General features: G+C 46.5%; 1 protein-coding gene across 6 annotated transcripts in view; it reads left to right on the top strand.

Moving 5' to 3' along the window:
* The window catches only part of SLC4A11 (solute carrier family 4 member 11), a 142,862-nt gene that overhangs the window by 60,940 nt on the left and 62,079 nt on the right, over positions 1-19,843 (top strand). For all 6 annotated transcript variants that reach the window (XM_071808439.1, XM_065836673.2, XM_065836672.2 and 3 more), the window contains exons 2-3: positions 1,263-1,313; positions 13,737-13,889. In XM_071808439.1, coding sequence (XP_071664540.1) covers positions 1,263-1,313; positions 13,737-13,889 — 204 coding nt within the window. The remainder of the gene's footprint in view (positions 1-1,262; positions 1,314-13,736; positions 13,890-19,843) is intronic.

Below are 19,843 nucleotides of genomic sequence, written 5' to 3' on the forward strand. Positions count from 1 at the left end.
ACACACTGTAAAGGAGAAGGGGGAAAAAAAACAAACCAGAGCATATAACCTGTAAGCCAAAAGTTATAGGGTAGAGAAAGGGTTTTTGGGAAACTGTCTCATACCTCAAACGAGAAGCAGGAAGCCTAATCTGTAGAACAATAAAGCAGGGAAAACCTCTTTCCTTGTTGGCCCAAATTCATCCCAGGCTTGCGTAGGTAATGTTTGATTAGCTTAATGAATTGGGAAAGACAGAGCAAATATATTCCTCTTTTTGATTGCGTTTTGGCTGGGAAGAAACATATAAATGGGCATCATCTAGTAGCAGCTTTTTAAGAGACCGCTTGGGTGACTTTTGCTCGAGTAAAGAGCTTTGTTAGCTCATTGTAAAACGGGGCATGCACCTGTGCAGAAAAGCTGGTGCTCCTAACCCACGCAGTCTCAACTGTCAAATATTATTAGTATTAAAACCAGCCAGGCTGGGTTTGGGTACCAGCCTTTGATCACACCTGAAAGCAGGTGCCTCCTGTGCTGTTTGTACATCTCTTTGCATGCTCAATATGTAATTTTGCCAGCAGTTAATTGCAGAACTGCCTCGCTAACAAATAAAGGATTTGGTCCTGCTGCGTTTGTGGGTTCGTTCTTGTGCGGTGTCATTTCCCACGTGTGGTTTCCTTGGGATGCCCCATTGGTGCAGATGGTGCTTGCAGGACCCCAGCTCAGGAAGGAGACCCAGGAAAGCTACAGAGTTCTGGTGCTTATCTCCAAGTGCCAAGCACTGTTTTGGGATATCCTAACGATTAGGAGCAGCAGAATAGGATGCGATATCCTGTTCTCATCTGAATTGAGTGGTTTTTTTCTAAATTAAACTGGTTCTTTTTACATAAGCATAAACTACAGCCTGGACTTCATTATAGCTTTTATTTTTGTATACAAGCTTTGCAGATGCTCGGGCTGTATTATTTTTGGATGTGTTTGTCCAGGTTTAATAGGTCACTGAGATGATCAGGCTTGTCCTGATCTTTAGTCGTGCTGTTTTGTGGTCCTAGCCCAGGATGTCTGAGACCGTTTAACTCTTGTCAAGCAGTAACTGTGACTGTATAGGATATTCTGGTAAATACTAAAGTCAATAAACAAAAGGTTGAAGTTGCCACATTCGGGAAAATCTGATGCCTGCGGTATTTTGAGCCTGGCTTTCTGCTGTAATCCAGGTTTACAGTGGGTTTAGCAGTAAGGTGAGGACACTCAGCATCTTGATGATTTCTTTTTTTCTGTCTTTTTAGAGTCTCCACCAGCAGCGATGTCAAGGAATGGATACTTCTTTGAAGAGAGCGGCAAGTATTATTTGACTTGTTTGTGTGTAGTGTCACTGTACTGGAGGGACAGATGCACTGTGGGGTTAGCTGGACTTTAAACTCAAGAGATCCAAAAATGCATTTAGCTTAAGCAGCATGTGAAGAGCATCCTGCATGTGTAATCTTGTACTGGAAGCAGACTCTGTGTTTTTAAATCCTGTAGATGTTCTAGATATGCAAAACAGTAAATAATCATCTTCACATTGTCATCAGTGACTATTCTGGGTGGCTCCTTGTTTTTCAAGTTCTCTCAGGATGTTTTCCTGTAGCGCAGGCTGGCAGGTGTATCTGTGCGTCTTTTTCTGGAGTGGAAATCACGTGGAGGCATCGGATCCCTTTGGAGACAACCTGCCAGCAACATCAGGCAAACGCTGGATGGCTCTGCTAAATGCGTCTTTCAGCATGCAGTGCCCCCAAAGATTTTATTATTATTATTATTATTTGAATTAAGTTGTGGCATTTGGAGATTTGTATCATCTGTCTCAACAGAGGTGGCTCAGCATGTACCGGGGGTTGCTAAGGAGAGATCGTATTGGGATTTCAACTCAAGCCCAGCCTCTTCAGGATGTAGTTTTGAAGGTCTTGGAGCTTCTTGCCCTTGAGAAGGTGCAGTGCTTGGAGTATTAGGGACTTCCAAATGGTGAGAGTGGAAGACTCAAATGTTATTTAGGCTTCTTGCTGTCACAAGGCTCATCTTTCTTTTTCTGGGGGGCCAAGTCTTAAGTTAACATCTGGAAAAGGGGAAGTTGAACATCTGTCAGATGTCAGCTGCAGTAGATCCAGCATCGCTTTTGACCGCGCTTCCTTTGGTACTGGCTCGCTTGCCTTCTCTGAAAGCGTTAAATGGAGCTGGTTTCTGGGTGTAAAAGGATGAAACGTACTCTCAGCTCTATTGGGAGGTGTTTTCTGAAGGCTGGATTGAATTGTAGAAGGGCAGAAATTAATGCCTGACCTCAGGGATGCTATATTTCTTTGGTATTGGCAGGTTCCGAGAGTAGGTGGTGCATGAGGTCTGGGTGATCTTGCTCTGGCCTTCCGTGGCTTCCTTTTGGTCTCTTGGGATGTGGCTGGTGCTTTCTTGTGGATTAGGAATGTAAGAGGGTGATCCAGGTTGGGACCTGGAGGGATGACTGAGTCTCCAGCATCTGGCTGAGAGCTGTGTAAAGGCTTGGGGAGAAATTCTGCTGTGTGATATAACAAGGGCAAGCGTAGAGTCTGACATCTGGGCAGGAACAGCCCCAGGTTCCAGTATAAGTTGGGGAATGACCTATTAGAGAGCAGTGTAGGGAAAAGGGACCTGGGGTCCTGGGGACAGCAGGATGACCATGAGCCAGCACTGGGCCCTTGTGGCCAGGAAGGCCAATGGTACCTGGGGTGGGTTAGAAGGGGGTGGTCAGTAGGTCAGAGAGGTTCTCCTGCCCCTCTGCTCTGCCCTGGGGAGACCACACCTGGAATATTGTGTCCAGTTGTGGCCCCTCAGTTCCAGAAGGACAGGGAACTGCTGGAGAGAGTCCAGCGCAGCCACCAAGATGCTGAAGGGAGTGGAGCATCTCCCGTGTGAGGAAAGGGTGAGGGAGCTGGGGCTCTGGAGCTGCAGAAGAGGACACTGAGGGGGGACTCATTCATGGGGATCAATATGGAAAGGGGGAGTGTCAGGAGGATGGAGCCAGGCTCTTCTCAGTGACAACCAATGGTAGGACAAGGGGCAGTGGGTTCAAACTGGAACACAGGAGGTTCCACTTAAATATGAGAAGTAAGTTGTTCATGGTGAGGGTGTCAGAGCCTGGCCCAGGCTGCCCAGGGAGGTTGTGGAGTCTCCTTCTCTGCAGACATTCAAACCCGCCTGGACACCTTCCTGTGGAACCTCAGCTGGGTGTTCCTGCTCCGGCGGGGAGATTGGACTGGGTGAGCTTTTGAGGTCCCTTCCAACCCCTGACATTGTGATTCTGTGGTTTGGTGTCACCTATTTCATCCCAAGCCCTCCTGCCACAGGGAACATGAAGCTGTCTGTCCTAGCATTTTCTGTGGAAAGGCTCTATGTGCCACCTTCCAGGACTCAATGTTTAGTCTTCCTGAAACTGTCCAAATAACAACAAAAAAGTAGAGATCAGGATGTTTTTAGAGCGCATGTTTGTAGTTGGGGCATTCCCTGTGCGAAGCTCTCCCATGAGATATGCAACTTGGTGCCATGGCAGCGAGCATTTATTTCTGCTCTATTTGCATTATTACTCAGCTTCCTCTTTTGTTTTAAGGTGATGACACCTTAGAGGTATCATTAAGGACATCATGAAGCTGTGTATGCTGCTTTGCTTCCCTGTGGTTTTTGGGTAGGAGGGCAGGTTGTCCTCTTCAGCCTGCCTGCAGGATTGAATGCTGTAGTAACTGTGACTGAAAATACAGTGGATTTCTTGATTATTTCACGCTCAAATCTGCTGTCGTTCTCGTTCCTCATTACAAACTGACCTTTTTTTAAAAGTTCAGTTGCTGTTGAGTGATGAGTCACCTCCGACTGCCTGATTTAACTGCGGGCTTGTGTGTATCTGCACAGAATATATGGGCAGCACATCTTGGAGGCTGCGTGTCAATATTCGCATCCCTCCGTGCTCTCTCTGTACAGAAGTCTCACGTGCTCAGATTCTTCAAGACTTACCCAAAAACATAATCAGAGCTAGAGGAAACCACAGAGAAAGAAGTTACCTGTTCACATGGTTTCAAAACGGCTTGTTTTGAAATGCAGCTATGTCATCATTAGGTTGTTTCTTGGCACCGCTTGCTGGGATCTGCCAGGTCATTATGGAGACCAAGAGATGTTCTTGCCCAACCTTTAAACTAAAACCAATCCTCCCAAGCTTTGTGTTGGGGGAGAAGGGACAAGAAAAAGATAAATGTCTTCCTTTGATTGCCTTAGCACTTATATTTTCTTCCTTCTTTCTCAGTAGAGAAACATCTTTTGATATTATTGCTCTTTGCACGGTCGAGTTTTTCCTTATCTCCTCCTGAGATCGTGCATATACATATGGTTTTCTGTATTCTTAGTAATTAGGATGTTTTTGTTTCTGACCATATCTGGGGCTCTGTTCAGAGACTGTGTCTCTTTGCCAGCTTTTTCCTTACCCTTGTTGCGTTCTCAAGAGCAGCTGCGGCAATGTTAAAACTGATGTTGAGACTCCACATTTACTTTAAGCTGTTGTGATGGTAATCTTTGCTGTAGCCCCAAACCAGCACTTTGTAAGAATCTTCTGGATACTAACTGGTCATAAAAACTTAATTTAGTATTTAATAATTTGTAGCTGTTTGTTAATTGATGAGGAAAGCCCAAGAAGGATTTTTCTAGTGAAGGGACACTAATATCTGACTGTTCTGGAAGCTGAGAGGGTTGTTATAGTCCTAACCATATACCAACTTATTTGATAACTTCTTAACGGGCTGAAAAGCTGGAAAATTAATCAAAGGAGCCCATGTCTTTAGCTACAAGTTCCAGTTTCCATCATACTGTTTTTTCTTCCTGTGTTGCTGGAAGAATTTGACTGAAAGCCACTTTTGTGGCCTTTAGTGTGTGGCAGAAAGTAAATGCATGCAGGATGACTGGGAGGGGGAAAAAAATCCATGTAATAGTTTGCTCTGTAGAGGCAAAACCAAGGGAAAAGACAAGGAAATAAGTTTGTACCTGCCAGTAACACGTTTCTGATGGGGAGTGTGGTGGCAGCGGGTACAATGACAGTTGTTGGCCATGTTGGGTTTTCAGCCCATGTGTGTTGTCATTTTCAATAGCTGTCCCCTTGACATTCTTGCTGATGAAAATCCATGTTTTTACTCATTCTTTTGAGTCAGTGGAACAAGGCTCTTGCACAAGCAGATGAGTAGCATTTGGTGTCCCCTCATCCTCCCTGCGAGCAATCCGTGTGTGTTTATGTCAATTGAATCTTCCGCAAAGTTGTTTTGCCAAAATGAGTTTTTCTCCCCGGCAGCTTTAAGTGACTAACGAGATGATTTTGCAGACCCAATCCAGACCTAAAGATAATTCGAGTCCTGATGAAATGCAGCTCGGCAATCAGTGCTCGGAATAACCGCTTATCAAGCCCCACATTGTTGGCTGTCAACCTCCTGCACCCTCCATGGTGGTGGTGGGGAAATCCAGTGCCTGCAAGGAGTGGATTAGCTCTAAAACTATCGGTATTAGCTGCAAGTGATTAAATTCTGCCAGTGTATGATGAGCTTTTTAATTGACCCCAGAACTTTCGCTGATAAGACGCAACCGGAGGGTTTCTAGTTCCTCTGGCAAAATCCGAAGGAAGTAGTCCCACTGTAGCGCTGGCGATATGTGAATTTGTTGCATTGTTTCAGAGCTGGCTCAACAGATATCGCACTGTAATATTTTATATTTGTCTTCCACAGCGAATCCCTCACTGCTTGGTCTCTTCTGACTTATTAATTGGTTTTGCTGGCACAATAAATTGCAGTTGCATTGAAGGGCCCCAAGGCCCCAGTCTGCCTTGGGATGTTTGGGTATATTTTATCTGCTTGGTTTTGTTTTTCAGTTTGCAGTTTGGTATGTGCGCTATGGTGCGAAGGGTGGTTTGTTTTGTGTGGTGGGGTTTTTTATGTGTTTTTTCTTTTTTAAATTTTTTTTAATCTGTCTTGGAATTGTTTGCTTAACTATGAGATTAATCTGAATTTTTTTAGTGGAACAAATAGTTTCGCAATGGGTTTCCCCTGATGAGATGCCTGGTTTACCAGTAGGAGATGAGCTATTGCTACCTATGGAGAGCCCCAGGGGCTGCTTGCAGGTTTCTTGCAGATTATTATTTCTGAGAACTGTCTATTGGGAGGCCTATAATAAAATGAACTCTCCTGATTTCTGTGGGTTCTGGTACAGAGCTGAACCTCCACGTGCTGCTGTGTTTTGTAAAAACAAAACAAAAAATAAACACAGAGCCCCACTGAATTGCTTGGACTATTCACAACATTTCCTAGAAATCTGGCTGCAAAACACAATACTGGAATTAATTCAAAAGTGCCTGGGTGTTGTGTATTTGTTTTGGGTTTTTTTTTTACAGCAGATCAGTTCTTTCAGTTCTGTTATGAATTATTACTGAAGTGGCAAGGGAAACTTGGTTTCCATCTGGCTCTTGGTGACAAAAGACTGACTTGAAGTGGGGTTGGAAACATGGCTGGCCAGCAGTGGAGGAGTCTGGTACTGAAAGGATTCAGGTCTGGTCTTGGTGATTCCACCTGCTAGACACTTTCTACATCTCTTTTTTCCTCCCCAGGAGGAGGTTATGGTTTACTTCTGTGGTCTTGAAGCAGGTGGCTGTTACTCCAAAAGGCTGCAAACCCGCATCTGATGGGTTCCAGGTGGCTGCTCAAGAGCCAAGAAGCATCACCCAATGCTTCCCTAGCTCTTCTGCCCCTTAAGCTGCTCATGGAGGGGCTGGGAGGAGAGAACATATCTCTAAATCCCATCTAGGTGACCTGGAGAAGTTATTAGTCTACCTGTGCCAACCTAGAATATTTAGCTTAATAAAGGAGGTCAGTCTTCTGTGCTGGGCACTGGGGAGGCCAGACCTCAAATCCTGGGGTCAGTTTTGGGCCCCTCACAACAAGAAAGGCCTTGAGGTGCTGGAGCGAATTGCGAGATGGGAACGGAGCTGGTGAGGGGCTGGAGCACAAGTGTAATGGGAGCGGCTGAGGAACCTGGGGGTTCAGCTGGAGAACAGGAGCTGAGGGGAGACCTTCTGATCTCTGAACTGCCTGAAAGGAGCTTGGAGCCAGGGGGGTCGGGCTCTGCTCCCCAGGAACAAGCGCCAGGAGCAGAGGAAACGGCCTCAAGTTGTGCCAGGGGAGGTTGAGGTTGGATGTGGGGAACAATTTCTTCCCCAAAGGGCTGTGGGGCATTGGAACAGGCTGCCCAGGGCAGTCACCATCCCTGGAGGGTTGGACAGACGGACATGAAGTTCTCAGGGACACGGGGCAGTGCCAGGGCTGGGTTATGGTTGGATTCGATCTTGAGGGTCTGTTCCAAGCAGAATGATCCTGTGATTTTAAGCAAAGCATGGGAGAGAGGAACTTTGGAGTCCTTGTGCCAAACAGTTCTCAGCAGTCCAACACCCCGGTCTGTGGACATCCCCTGCCTTCCCAGTTGTCTTCTCCTGGGCTGGCACAGACCATGGCCACGTGGCTACCTGCCACACCATGGGCGAGTCTCCTTAGGACAAAACCAGGGAGCCTTGCCAGGGAATCTCGGCTGCGAACCAAAGGAAAAGCTTAAAATTCAAGCAAGCATCCAACTGTATGCAGAACGGCTTTATTTAATCGGTGTGGCTTAAAATTTTAATTTTGTGAGAGACAGCTTTGCAAAACATGACTTGATAGCGTTGCTATTGCTCGATGGCTACAGCATTTCAATTGTTCTTGTCTGTGTAATGAAATAATTTGTTAGGAAGGAATCTTTCACAACTGTTTTTTCAGACTCTTTTGATTCAAAACAATAAGTAACACCCTAACTTTGAAGTTTAACCTCAGCAGGAGCATGAAAAATTTAGGCAAATATCTGTGTGAAAGATGTTCTATCCATAGGATTGGGGTTTTTTGCCTGAAAAATGAAAATTATTTTGATAAATAGGTGATTATGTGGAAATCAGCATATGAGATGTGACCAGAAACTTGTCTTAGTGTGAGAGCAGGATGGTATTTAAACCCTTTTGTCTAGAATACTGTGCAGATTGGAGAACTGATAACGCATAAAGTTCTTCCTGATCTCTCCTGAATCCTTCGATTGCTTTATCCCTGCTAATATTAACCAATTGTAAGGTTATCTAACCTTTGGAGACAACACCAGTTTTGTGCAGAGTGTAAAGGTCAGAATGGAGGTGGAGGCTCCATTATTAGAGTTTCTTTTTGTTTGGAATTTGGGTATTTTGGGTGATGTGGTGAATCTGCAGCCCTGCATCACTCAGGGAACCAAGCAAGTCCTCTGATAGCTTAAAGCTCAGGCTGATCAATTTAGCTGAGGTTAATCAAAACCTCATGCCTTTCCTCAAAATTAGTGTCTGCTGTTGGTTTAAGTAAGTTGAAAATCCATGAGAGTGGAAAAGTCAGATGAAGCTGAATCGTGTTTGTTTTGTTTTCAATTTAATGCCAGTATCATGATTGGTTTTTAGCTAGATACAGGGCTTAATGTTCTCCTGAGTTCCTTAACACTGTGTTCCAGCTGAGCACTGGGATGCTTAAAGAACCAGTTCTGATTTTAGGGTAGTGCTCATGTGCCAGTTGTTCCCCCCCTTCCCTTTAAAAGCTATTGAATACATACTATTATTGTTTCTGTTGTCCTCCTGTACTTGACCTGTAGTTCTTCTGAGAAAGCAGATGCAAATAGCTCTTGGGCTCTTTTGAAACAAGAACTTGCAAACTCTTGCCCTTGCCTTTTGGGCTCCAGCAGTGCCGGTGCTCTGGCTGTGAGGTTTATGGCTTGAAATGCTAAGAGTGGGGCCAACAATTGGATTTTTGGGTCTGATTCAGTGACAAAAGCATCTAAAGCAGTGATGTTAGCAGTAAAACGTTTCCTTTTCCCAGGGTGAAATGTCTGAGGCTGCTGAAGCTGCCAGGAGCACAGCACCTACTGTTGCTCCTATGTTCTGGTGAGGTGACCGTAAGTCCTGTCTTGCAAAAGCAGTGAAAAGGACCATCCTGTAATCTGCTGCCTTTTGTGCTTAAAAGCTCATTTGAGAAATCTGAGATGGGCTAGCTGATTGGGTTTCCAAACATCGAGCTCAAAAGAACCAATTTAATGTAACTTTAGCTTTCTGAAGAGACTTGGGGATGAGGCAACTACCACTTCTGAAGAAGAGATGCCATCCCATGATTCTGGAAGCTGGGACTTGGATTTGGCTGTGGCAATAGGCTTTGCTGTGCAAAGAGGTGCTGTAAATGAAAACAGTCTTCCAGATTTGTGGCATACCTTGAAATCTGAGATTAAAAAGCAGTGGTTTCCAGAAAACTGCGTTGAGTATTCAGAGTGTTAATGTAGCGTATGTCCTTTAGAAATAAAGCCACCAATTTGTGCAGAGACTTGGCAGAGGTCAATAGCTATTGACAAGCTTTGATCTTAGCTTTCTTATTTTGCCCTGCTAATCTAGCTACATGGATATGTACCTTATCTCATCCATGTAACTTTGGTTAAAACAGTAGCAGCAATATATCTGATTAAATAAAAAATGTATAGCATGCATGTGCCCAGAACTGGATGACATCTGGGTAATGCCAAAAGGAAAAAAATACCTCATCTCCCCCCCAGAATCTATCTTAGATGCTTTGTCTGGCGTTCTGTGCTAAACCGAGTCTGCAGCAATGTGTAGATAGATGGATTTGCACTCCTGTCCTCCTGGTTAGTGTGGATGCTTGCAGATGTTGATTAAAATACAGTGATTGGCTTTGTCTCCTCTGAGGCATAACCGAGAGGTTATACTGGGGCTGTGTCTGGCATAAGCCTCATAACCTAGGATATGAGATGATGTTATTAGTAATAGAGCTGCTTCTCTCCCAGGAAATTGAGTGTGATTAAGATTTTTTTGGCTTTCCTGGAGAAGTCTGCAGCCCTTGGGCTGTGAGTGCTGCTCCCACAGAGCAATTAAGCTTTTCTAGGGAACGTATATGATGTGGCTGAAGTTGTGCTTCCTGCTAACTCCTACTCTGATATATTTTATTACCCCAGGTGCAGCTGCCAGGTGCCACTAAGGCAGTGGAGGGAGAGTTAATGCCACCTCTGATTGCTGCAGCTCAATTCCCTGCTCTTCCTGGGCTCTTAAAACTCAGCTCAAAAGCCAAATAGCCACAGGGCAAAGCACCTTGTCGGGGTTGTGAGAGGGCTGATAGTGGCAGGACCTGGGAGATGAAGTGGCTCTGAGAAGGTGATGAGAGTAAGGAGAGAAGGCTGGGGGTGGATATTGAGATGTTGGAGAAAGGCAGGTCTGGGCCAGGCATGAATTACAGGGAAGGGGGTTGTGCTTTAGAGAGGAATGGCTAGGAAAATTGCCTTTTTTTAAATTCACAGCATCTGTACTAAAAGGGGGATGGTTAATTTTCAAGTTGCATATAATGGGCTGAGGTACAGAAGGACTCAGGGTCAAGGCATCTGCTACTTATGGCTGCACAGGGTGAGGTGTTGATTTTATTCCTGTAGTACTAAAGGATGGTACCTGCTGTCCTTGGCCTTCTGCACTTTTCATGCTCTTACTTTTCTCTTCTCTATGAGATGGGTCCTGCAGAATGGACTGAGGGGGATCACCCTGACCACAAGGTGTTCTTCAAGGTGCAGTGATCTCAGCCAAACTTAGTTCCCAGCCCTGGCCTCCTGCTCAGCAAAATCTTTCTCTAGTGCTTTCAGACCATATTTCAGGGTGAAGTGGCACTTCCTGTGCTTGGAGGTCTGACTCACCCTGTCATGTAGCTCATGGTGCTTCAGCAAATGCTGCATGTGTATGAAGGTGGCACTCTGCACTGATGGAGATGGGGGGGAGCATCATTTTGGGGCTCTTAAACTCTTCCCCAGCCAACTTGAAGCAGTATGCAGAGGTGTCTAAACCCCTTCCGCCTCCTTCGAGCGACTGCTCATAGCACAGGTTATAAAGCATTAGTGACAGTGCTTCCATATGGCAACCTGAATGATATTTACTCAAATTGTGTGATGGCCACGGCAGATCCGGCTCTCAACTTCTGCAAAATGACAGGAAAACTTTCAGAGGAGCTGAACAGCTTCTGCTGTCGCTTGTGGCGTCTGCTGCCCTTCAAGCAGCAGGGATGGCACTCGGTGATCATCAGGTGATGGGGAGAAAACAGCTGCCAGGGCTGGAGGCAGCTACTGATCCATGCTCAGAGGGAAGGGAAGGTGCATCTGCCATGCACACAGCTCATCTCCTCACCTCGAGGTGACCCTGCATTTGACAGGAGTAAGTTGCTTGCATTTTAAAATGCCTGGCAGACTTAACAGGCTGAAGGATTCAAAACAGGGAGTGGGTTTGAAGCCTTGGGGTGGTTTAGTGACAAAGCAGACACCTGCCTGGGAGTTCAGTTCCTGTACAGCCCAGGTTTGGGATTATTTGCAAGCTGAGTGTTTTGTCCGTCCCTTGCCCAAGGGACATGAGGCTTCGGCTGCCTTTTGTTCTGCTCTTTCCTCCCCTAAAGAGGGAGGAACAGAGGATGCTTCCCTTGCCAGAGTCCTCGCTGACCTCTGCCCAACCCTCTGATCTTACTCCACCCTTACCCTTCTTCCAGCTCCTGTGCTGCTTCTCTCTTGTCTCCAGCCCTCTCTGCTGTCAGGGCCAGTTTCAGTGGGCTTGGGAGGTCAATAAACAAGTTTTCCCTGCTTGGCTTTTACCCATTTACCCATCTGTGTCTTAACTGTATTAGGACAGTGATGAAAAACTCAGCTGTGTTCTCAGAACTATGTGCTCAAACCATCTTGCCCCCACATGCCTCTCATTGGACCCACCAAGTGGGGAAGGATGGAGAAGCTCAAACCTGTTGTGACAACTTCCCTGGGACTGTGATCCTGGACATGGCTGAGATGGAAAAGCTGGGATCAGTGATTTGAGCCTAGCCCAGGATGATTTTTGCTTTGCAGGGCAGCCCAAGCTGGCACAGAGGGCTGTCAGCACTCTTGGGTGCTCTGCTTTGCTGGGGAGAGGTTGTGGTTTCCATCATGCATTTCAGAGGAACCAAACCCCAAATTTGATGCTTTGTTTGAGATTGAGATGCTTGCATGTGCTTCCAAAGCCAATGGGAACCTGCCTGGTTCTTGTCCATCCCTCCAGGACACAGGCTGCCACTTGATCCTGACACATCTGCCAGCCAGGTGTTTCATACCTGGTGCTGTGATACTTCAGGTACTGCATTCAGGTGTCTCCTATGCTCTCCTCACTCAATTCTTTCTGGCTGTTTTGGGCAAGTTTCCATCATGCAGGGATGGAAACAACTGCCTCAGCTCCACCAGCAGCAGAGGACAGTACCCTCGGTGCATTTTGCTGGCAGGCTGGATGGGGACAGCAGCAACCTGGATGCTTTTTGAAGCCTTCAGAGCAGTTCTGACAGCAACCCATTCACGCTTATTCCTGTAGAAGAGATAAATAAAGGAGGCAGAGATTGGGAGGGGAATTAATCTGAGCATCTTGGTGGGTTTCCCATGCCCTAGATAAGCAGCTCAGAAGTCACTTGAAGGCTTGGAGCCCCTGCAGCGCTCCCGGGGAGGTGACGAGTGCTTGGGATGAGTGCCCATGGGGTGTCACCCATGGCAGGAAGCCCTGCAGCCCCTGTCCTGTGTCACCGGGTTCCTGTTTGTGGCCTCCCTGCTCGGGGCTTGTTTTCTGCTGTTGACTCGAGATTCCTCCAAGATGCTGCTGCCACCTCTATGTTTGCTTATGAGTTGTTTATTTATTTTTTTAAAAAAAGCCATTAATACTTTTTGTTTCCATTCAAGCCTCCGCCTCGAAGTTCATCCTTTTCATTTTGCTGTAGCGCCTTAAAGCAAGCTAATGAAATATATCCCTCCCGCTTCAAATTAAGCATAAAAGACTTGTCAGAAGATGGGTAGAAGCTGCTGAATAATCCTGGTAATGTAAAAATTGACATTCTATAATGTCCCTAATTGTCCTAATTAAACATGATACATGAGCACACTACAAGAGCCCTCCAGCTGCTTCATAATAAAACATCGCAGCGAACCAGCTTGCTGTTGAGCGTGGCTAGGTTAAGCTCTAATTAGACGCATCGCAAAAGGCTAAGGAGTTGTCCGCTGTAATTAAGAAACTTGTCCTGCTTTCTTGGCGCTGCTGCCTCCTGTGACCTGTTCCTCTCCCCCATGGGGAGCTGCGGGTCTGCCTGTCCGTATCAGGTATCTCCTTGGAAACCTTTTCTGTTTTTTTTTCCTACCTTTCCCCCCTCTGGGTTTCAAATTGCTGAACCGCCAGAGAAACGGCCGCACGGTGCTGGTGACTCGAGCCGCTGAATGTGTTGAGTTTGGGGGTGTGCGGGGGGACTGTGGTGCCAGTTTTGGCTTCTTGGGTCGCCGCTTGGCGATTTTGATGGTTTCCAGTTGGAGTTTTCATCCTGCGTAGTGTGTGTTTTGTGATCGGAGAGGAGGGAGGTGCGTCCCCTGGGATCCACCACTTGCCGTTGGCCCGGCGGGTGGGCCGGTGTGCCGGGCCCGTGGTGTCTCCAGGCCCTGCAGCTGCCCTTGGGACCCACCTCCAAGGCTGATCCAAAAAGCATCAAAACTGATTTTTCTGTCCTTTTCATCCCTCGCCAGGCATAGGAGATGTCCTTCACCTTGTTAAGAAGTGGGTATCCCCACACTGAGTGGCTCCGGGCCCTGGTGTGTCCCCGTTAACCGCTTTCACCGTTTTGTTGCAGGGTATCTCAAGTGCGACACGGATGATGGCTGCAGGGCCAGAGAGGAGTCGGGGGGCGAGGAGCTCTTTGACGCAGTGAACTCCTCCATCGTCTCGGGGGACAGCATCCGCTTCTTCATCAATGTCAATGTAGAGGGGACGCCGAATGCCACTGGTGAGTGACACCCCCCGCGGGCCATTCCTTGCTGTGAAATTTTGGTAAACTTTAAAGTTTGGGCTGCTGAGTGGGTCTTTAACCATCTGCATGAAGCATCCAGACTCCTTATTCCCCTCCACCAGCTTTTTTTAATTGTATTATTTTTAATTAAAAAGGCCTTGAGTTTGCGGCCTGGGCCTTGTGTTGCTCTAGGTGGTGTGGCCTGGATGCTGGAGAAGGAACCATTTCTAGCAAGAAATCAGGATTTTTGGTGTGTTTGGTCCCTGTAGATAATTCTAATGCGGCTTTGGGGATTCCCAAGGGTCTTAGGGGTTTGTTGTTTGGTTGGTTTTTTTTGTGGTTTTGTTTTGGGTTTGGGGGTTTGTTTGCTTGAGTTTGGGGGGTTTGTTTGGGATCATTTGGTTTTGGAGTCGGAGTTGTTTGGTTTTTTTGGGTCCTTGTTTTTTGGAGTCTTTGTTTGGGGGTGGGGGGCTTAGGTTGGTTGTTTTTCTTTTCTTTGGTTGGTGTTTTATCACGTTTCAATTGAAATGGCAGAGATGAGTTGGAGTTGTGGGTTGTCCATCTCAGTTGCTGTTCTCCACAGCAGCTGCCAAGGGAAAAGCGTGGCGGGACTTTTGGGTTCAGACACTTGCCTTTTGGGTTTAATCATCCCGGCTGCAGGCAAGCAAGCCCTGTACCTGCTGTGTTGAGGCAGACAGCAAAAATAAGGAGAAAAACCAGCCTGTTAGACACCTCTGATGGAAGTCAGTCCCCCGCAGAATGCAGCGATGTCTACAGTACAGTGAAATGCTGTTGTGTGTGTCATGCTGGGTTTATAAATATAAACTATGTGCTCTGTGTCAGGGCACAAGTGTTAAGCTCCCCTAAATATACTTCAGTGGGATCTGTGCCTGCTTCGTGCTGGGGAGGAGGATGGTTTTTGGTGGTGGTGCCCACAGTGTTGCTTGTTGGTGGGCACCAACCCACTGGCAAAATGCACCCCTGGGGCTTCCACCCTTGGTGGGAGTCATGGTGTCAGCTTTGAGCAGTGGTTTGGCTCCTACCGAGTGTTTTGGGAGGAGGTAGAGAAGAGCTGTGCAAAAAGCAAGTGGCAAGGAGTGCTCTGCAGATCAGTGGAGAGAATTTAGACCAGGCTGGGTTTGCTGGAACCGCTGCTGTGCTGCTCCTGGGGGGACAGAGCTGAGAATGAAGCTGTGAAGTCGTGTTGCAGATGGACACATGTGTCCAAAACTTGGGTTCTTTCTGTACTCCCTGCCAAGCCAGCATCCTTTAGAAACTTTGTCCAATGTGGGGAGCAAGGTGGAGGCAACTTCCAAGCAGCATATATTGTGATGGTATCTAAAATGCTTGCTATTGAGGGATAAAATGCTCAGATTGCTTGAGAGGTTGCTTTTGCCTCTAGAATGCTATTTAAACATCCTTTGCAATGCATGTGCTAAATGGTACAAAAATGTGACCTCTAGGACATGGCAGCAGTTTGGGTTTATTCTCAGCAGGTGGAGGCAGCCTGGAGCCTGCTTGTGTGGACACGGACTGTTTGGGAGATGAAATGCAAGGGTTCTGGATTATCCTTGGTGTCATGGTATCGGAGAGTCCTTTAAGTTTGCTGAAAGTTATTTTTAGATTACAAGCAAATCCCGGTTGATCTACAGTGAACGATTATTGGAAATGGTGATGCAGAACAGGCAGGACCCAGAACTTTGCTCAACTATTTTCAAGTCCACTTCTTGAAGCCGAGCAGTGACTTTAACATGTAGCAATTTTCAAGCATGCGATTTTACAAATGCTATCTTAATTGGAAGATTGAAGGGGAACTGGGCTTTGCTATGACAAGTCTGGGATTAATGCCGTGGGGTGCATTGTTTGGGAATGAGGAATGCAAGTGCTGTGGATTCTTCTGTGGCTGAAGAAGCTGATTTTCCTTGTGTGTCCTCCTGGGCTTTTTATAAGTGTTTTCCCTTCCACTCAAAACAGGACTAAAAAGGCTTCCTTATTTCCCTCAAACACTGATGCTTGCAACGGTGGTATTAGTTGTATTCCTTTTTTTTTTAGCTGAGATATTTAGGATTTTTAAGGAAAAATGAATCTCTGTGCTGGAGAGTCCCCTTTCAAATGCAAGGATAGAGGTTTTAAAAATGAATTTTAGACAGAACTAAAGTCCAGACTTCCAATAAGAGCAGCTGTCAAGTGGGGTTTTTTGGTGGTGTTTTTCTGCTTGGTTTTATTTTCCATGACAGCATCAAAGTGGTCCAGGTAGCCAAAACGCACATGGTTCTCTGTGAGCATCACGCATGGGATTCCTCAGACTTCCAGGTATTTGAGTCACCTGGGCTGTCAGCTCTTCCTCAGAGGTGGTTTGCTGAAGCATCTTCTGGAGTTGATTTTATACATATATGTGTGTATATATATGTGTGTGTGTGTGTGTACATATATATATATGTACACACACACACACACATATATATATATATATATATACATATAGTCAGTTTCTGGCTGCAGAGGGCACAGCTGATCCTCCTGGAGAGCAAGCTGACTTTTCAGATGGCTGAAAGTGGCTGAGATGAACCCCTTAAGCTCTTTTGCTAATGAAAGCAGCTCTGGGGAGAAGAAGAAAAAAATCTTCACAAGCTTTCTGAGATCTTTTTAGGGCCAAGATTTAATTGTGCCCTTGCTGGGGTGTATCTGTGAACACTGCTCCTTGTTCCACCCTGCAAGGGGACACTTTTCAGAAATGCCCTTGCATTGTTGCTGCCCTCTGGGTGTTTTGGTTTATGTTCAAGCTTTGCATTCCTGGTACAAAACTTGTGGAGCTGAGCATTTTGTCTCCTGCAGGATGAGCTGAAAAGAAAGTGGAGAGAGGAGGAAAAAAACCACATGCAATGAAAAATCCCCCTCAAGCACCTCATTTCCAACCCCCACTTGAGCTAGTGCACCAGGATCCTACAAAATCCTCCGTGGCTTTTTAAGCAGAGGGGAAAAGCAAGTGTGGGAATGACACCTTTCCATGCCTGTCTCTTTTTCTTGCTTTCTCCAGGCTCTGTGAAACCTCTGAGCTGCAAGACCTTGTGCCAGAGGGTTCAATGTTGCCCTCTTGTGTCTTTCAACCCATTGCAACACTTGCTGTGGGGCTTGGGCAGTTGCTGCCTGGACAGAGAGGGATTGATCGTGGGCCATCCTCTGAAAAGTGCTACCCGGGTTGATTTGCTCCCTAGTGTCAAGTACTTGCTGCATAAAATACCTTCGCTCAATCCCCAGCAGGAAAAACCTTGAAGGTGACTTGAAACAAGATAAATTGCTGCCCTGTGATATTTGAGAGTCTCTGCGTGCGTGTTCTGGTTGTCATAGTTTAGTCTCCTGCTAAACGTGGTGTCCAAATCGTTCCTGCTGGAGCCCTCTTTCTGGCGAGCTGTTGTGAGGTTGCTGCCCACCTTAGTGTAAGGATAAAAAAGTCCAAGAATCCCATCTGGGAAGGGAATGAGTTGGTACCCCAGGGTTTGGCTGCTGGCAGGCAATGGAAGTGGAATTACAGATAGGGTGACAGCTCTGCCATCATCCTGTCGAGCTGTTAATCTCCGTATGATGGATGTACAGCTTGCTATGAGCATAATTGGATGCACTTTACTATAATTCTGTTTTAAAAAGATCGCTGTGTGGGATTAAACATTGAGCCAACAAAACATAGCACAGCCCATAAAACTCTGACAATTAACCATTGTTATAGAATGCTGGGCTGTGTGCACAGATGTGTACAAGCCAGGATAGCCTGAAGAAATCTAAGGTTTAAGGTATGGCCTATCTCATTTTTAACTAATACTGGCTGCCGTTGCATGGAATATTGAGCCCAAATCACTGCAGATTACCAGGTGCTAAAATGCTGCTCAGTCTTGACACTTGGGTTCTTTCTCCTGGGTGTTTTATTGCTTCCTTTACAGTAGATGATGAAAAAGGTGTGGGTTCTATTTTTTTTGGGTGGTGGTTATCATTGTTGGTTGGTTTCGTGCTGGTGTGTGGTGTTTCCTTTTGCCTCTTGTCCTCCCAGCTCAGGGTTTGGTGGCAAAACTTCTGTTTTCAGCAAATAGCTCCAAAATGACTGTGGGTCTTTACCTGAAGCTGCATGCTTTTGGACCTGGGAGCTGCACTTCTAGGCTAAGATGAGGATGGCTTTTAGAGAGGCTGAGGCTTGTATTTAAGTCACAATAAATAGAAGTAAAATGTTAGGTCTGTGCCCTGCTGCACGTATTTTTGTGGGAGTCAACACCACATTCCTGACCCAAATGAAGTCCCTTTTTCCTTGACACACTTGCCTGGGGTCAGAGAGTGAGCCCCCACTAAAGCAGAACAACTGTTGCCTTTCTTGTGTTGTAGATGGGAAATCCAGCTTGATTTGTGTGCATCCATCACAATTTTATGTGTGGGCTTCTCTATAAACCCATCTGTAACCTGGGCTGCAGGTGGACATACCCACATCCCTCCAGCCTGAACCATCAAACTTGCTGGTTTATTTGCAGCATGCTTGGAAATAAATCCCTGCAAGTGAATACAGCAATTTGGTGTTGGTTGAGCCTCAAAGTCTGCAGACAGGCAACGGGAGCCTCACTTCTTGCAGCGGGTCTGTAAGATCTGCAGCCTTGTCTCTGGTCACAGTGCTCTGATCTGCTTGGCAGCTCCCTGAAGTCAACCACGCAAGTATTTTCATCGCTTGGACGTTGTTCTTGCAGTTTGGGGCTTTAAAACAATTCTTTGGACCTCATTCTTGTGGCGTGAGGTTTTTAAAACAATGCACCTTCTCCTCCTTGCCCCAGACTGCAATATAGAGGTTTGCACAGGGCTTTGAACTTGGTCGCAGTTTATCAGGGATTTGTGTAGCTGTAGCTACTCAACTTTTGCAGTGTGTTGCTCCTTATGGATGATGCTTGTACTGCTGGTTTTAGCTGCAGAGAGGTGCCTGAAGCTGTTTTTTTGTTGGGGGGGAAAGGTAAAAAATCCTGATGGCAGCAAAAAGCCAATCGGCAAGCAGGATGTGGCTTTGGGGGGGAAATAACGGAACACGATTTACGCTTCAGGAGAAATTAAAGCCTGTTCCACCCTCCGGACAATTGATCATTCCTAGATACGGAGAATCAACAGTTTCCTGTAAGCCGTTCCAGGGGCACGCACGTGCGCGCCCGCCGCCGCCGCTCCGAGCAAAACACGGCGCGTTAACTCACGGCACAGCCCCTGCCCAGATGACTTTATTTGCTTGAAGGGGACGAGGAGAAACACTGGATGCTGGCGCCAAGGATATTCCAGAGAGAGTAGCGTCCAGAGACAAGTGGTCTGGGCCTGAATGGGTATCATTCTGTACACAATAGTCACATTTCCTCACATTAATACCAAAGTCCTTTTTATGTCTCGAGGCACAATGCTGACCCACGCGTTCCATCTGATAACTCCTGTTTTAGCAGTTTGATGTCAGCGTGGGATGTTGGACTCCCAAAGCTTCCTATACTCTAATGGAAAGTGGATACACCGATTGTGTCGGGGAGATGGCCTCCATCCGAATTTCCTGATGAGGGTGTTTTCAAAGCGGTGCTTAGGAAACCAAGGGAGGTGCGGGGGGGGGTTGAGGAGCGCCGGTGGTTCTGTGCGAAGGAGGCTTTTTCTCCCTTTAAGGTGCTTCACCTCGGGTTTACTTCAGGGCAGCTTCCCCCAGGATTTTGAGCACCCTGTCCCTCCACTTAGTGTGGAAAAAAAGACACCTTTTTGCCCTGCCCCTGCGCAATTATTTATCTAACAATATTTAAAGAAAATTGCTTGAGTCTGGTGGGGATGAGTCCAGACCCTGCACAAGCACAGCAGGATGGCAAAGCAAAGGATCCCCTGGAGATCCTGCTTGTGCAATCCCTCGCTGGTAGTGATGAGTTAGAGCTATCTGCACTGCTCCTAACAAGCTCCTCTTGTGTAACGTG

This window comes from Patagioenas fasciata, chromosome 4, assembly GCF_037038585.1.
Source record: "Patagioenas fasciata isolate bPatFas1 chromosome 4, bPatFas1.hap1, whole genome shotgun sequence".
Classification (NCBI taxonomy): domain Eukaryota; kingdom Metazoa; phylum Chordata; class Aves; order Columbiformes; family Columbidae; genus Patagioenas; species Patagioenas fasciata.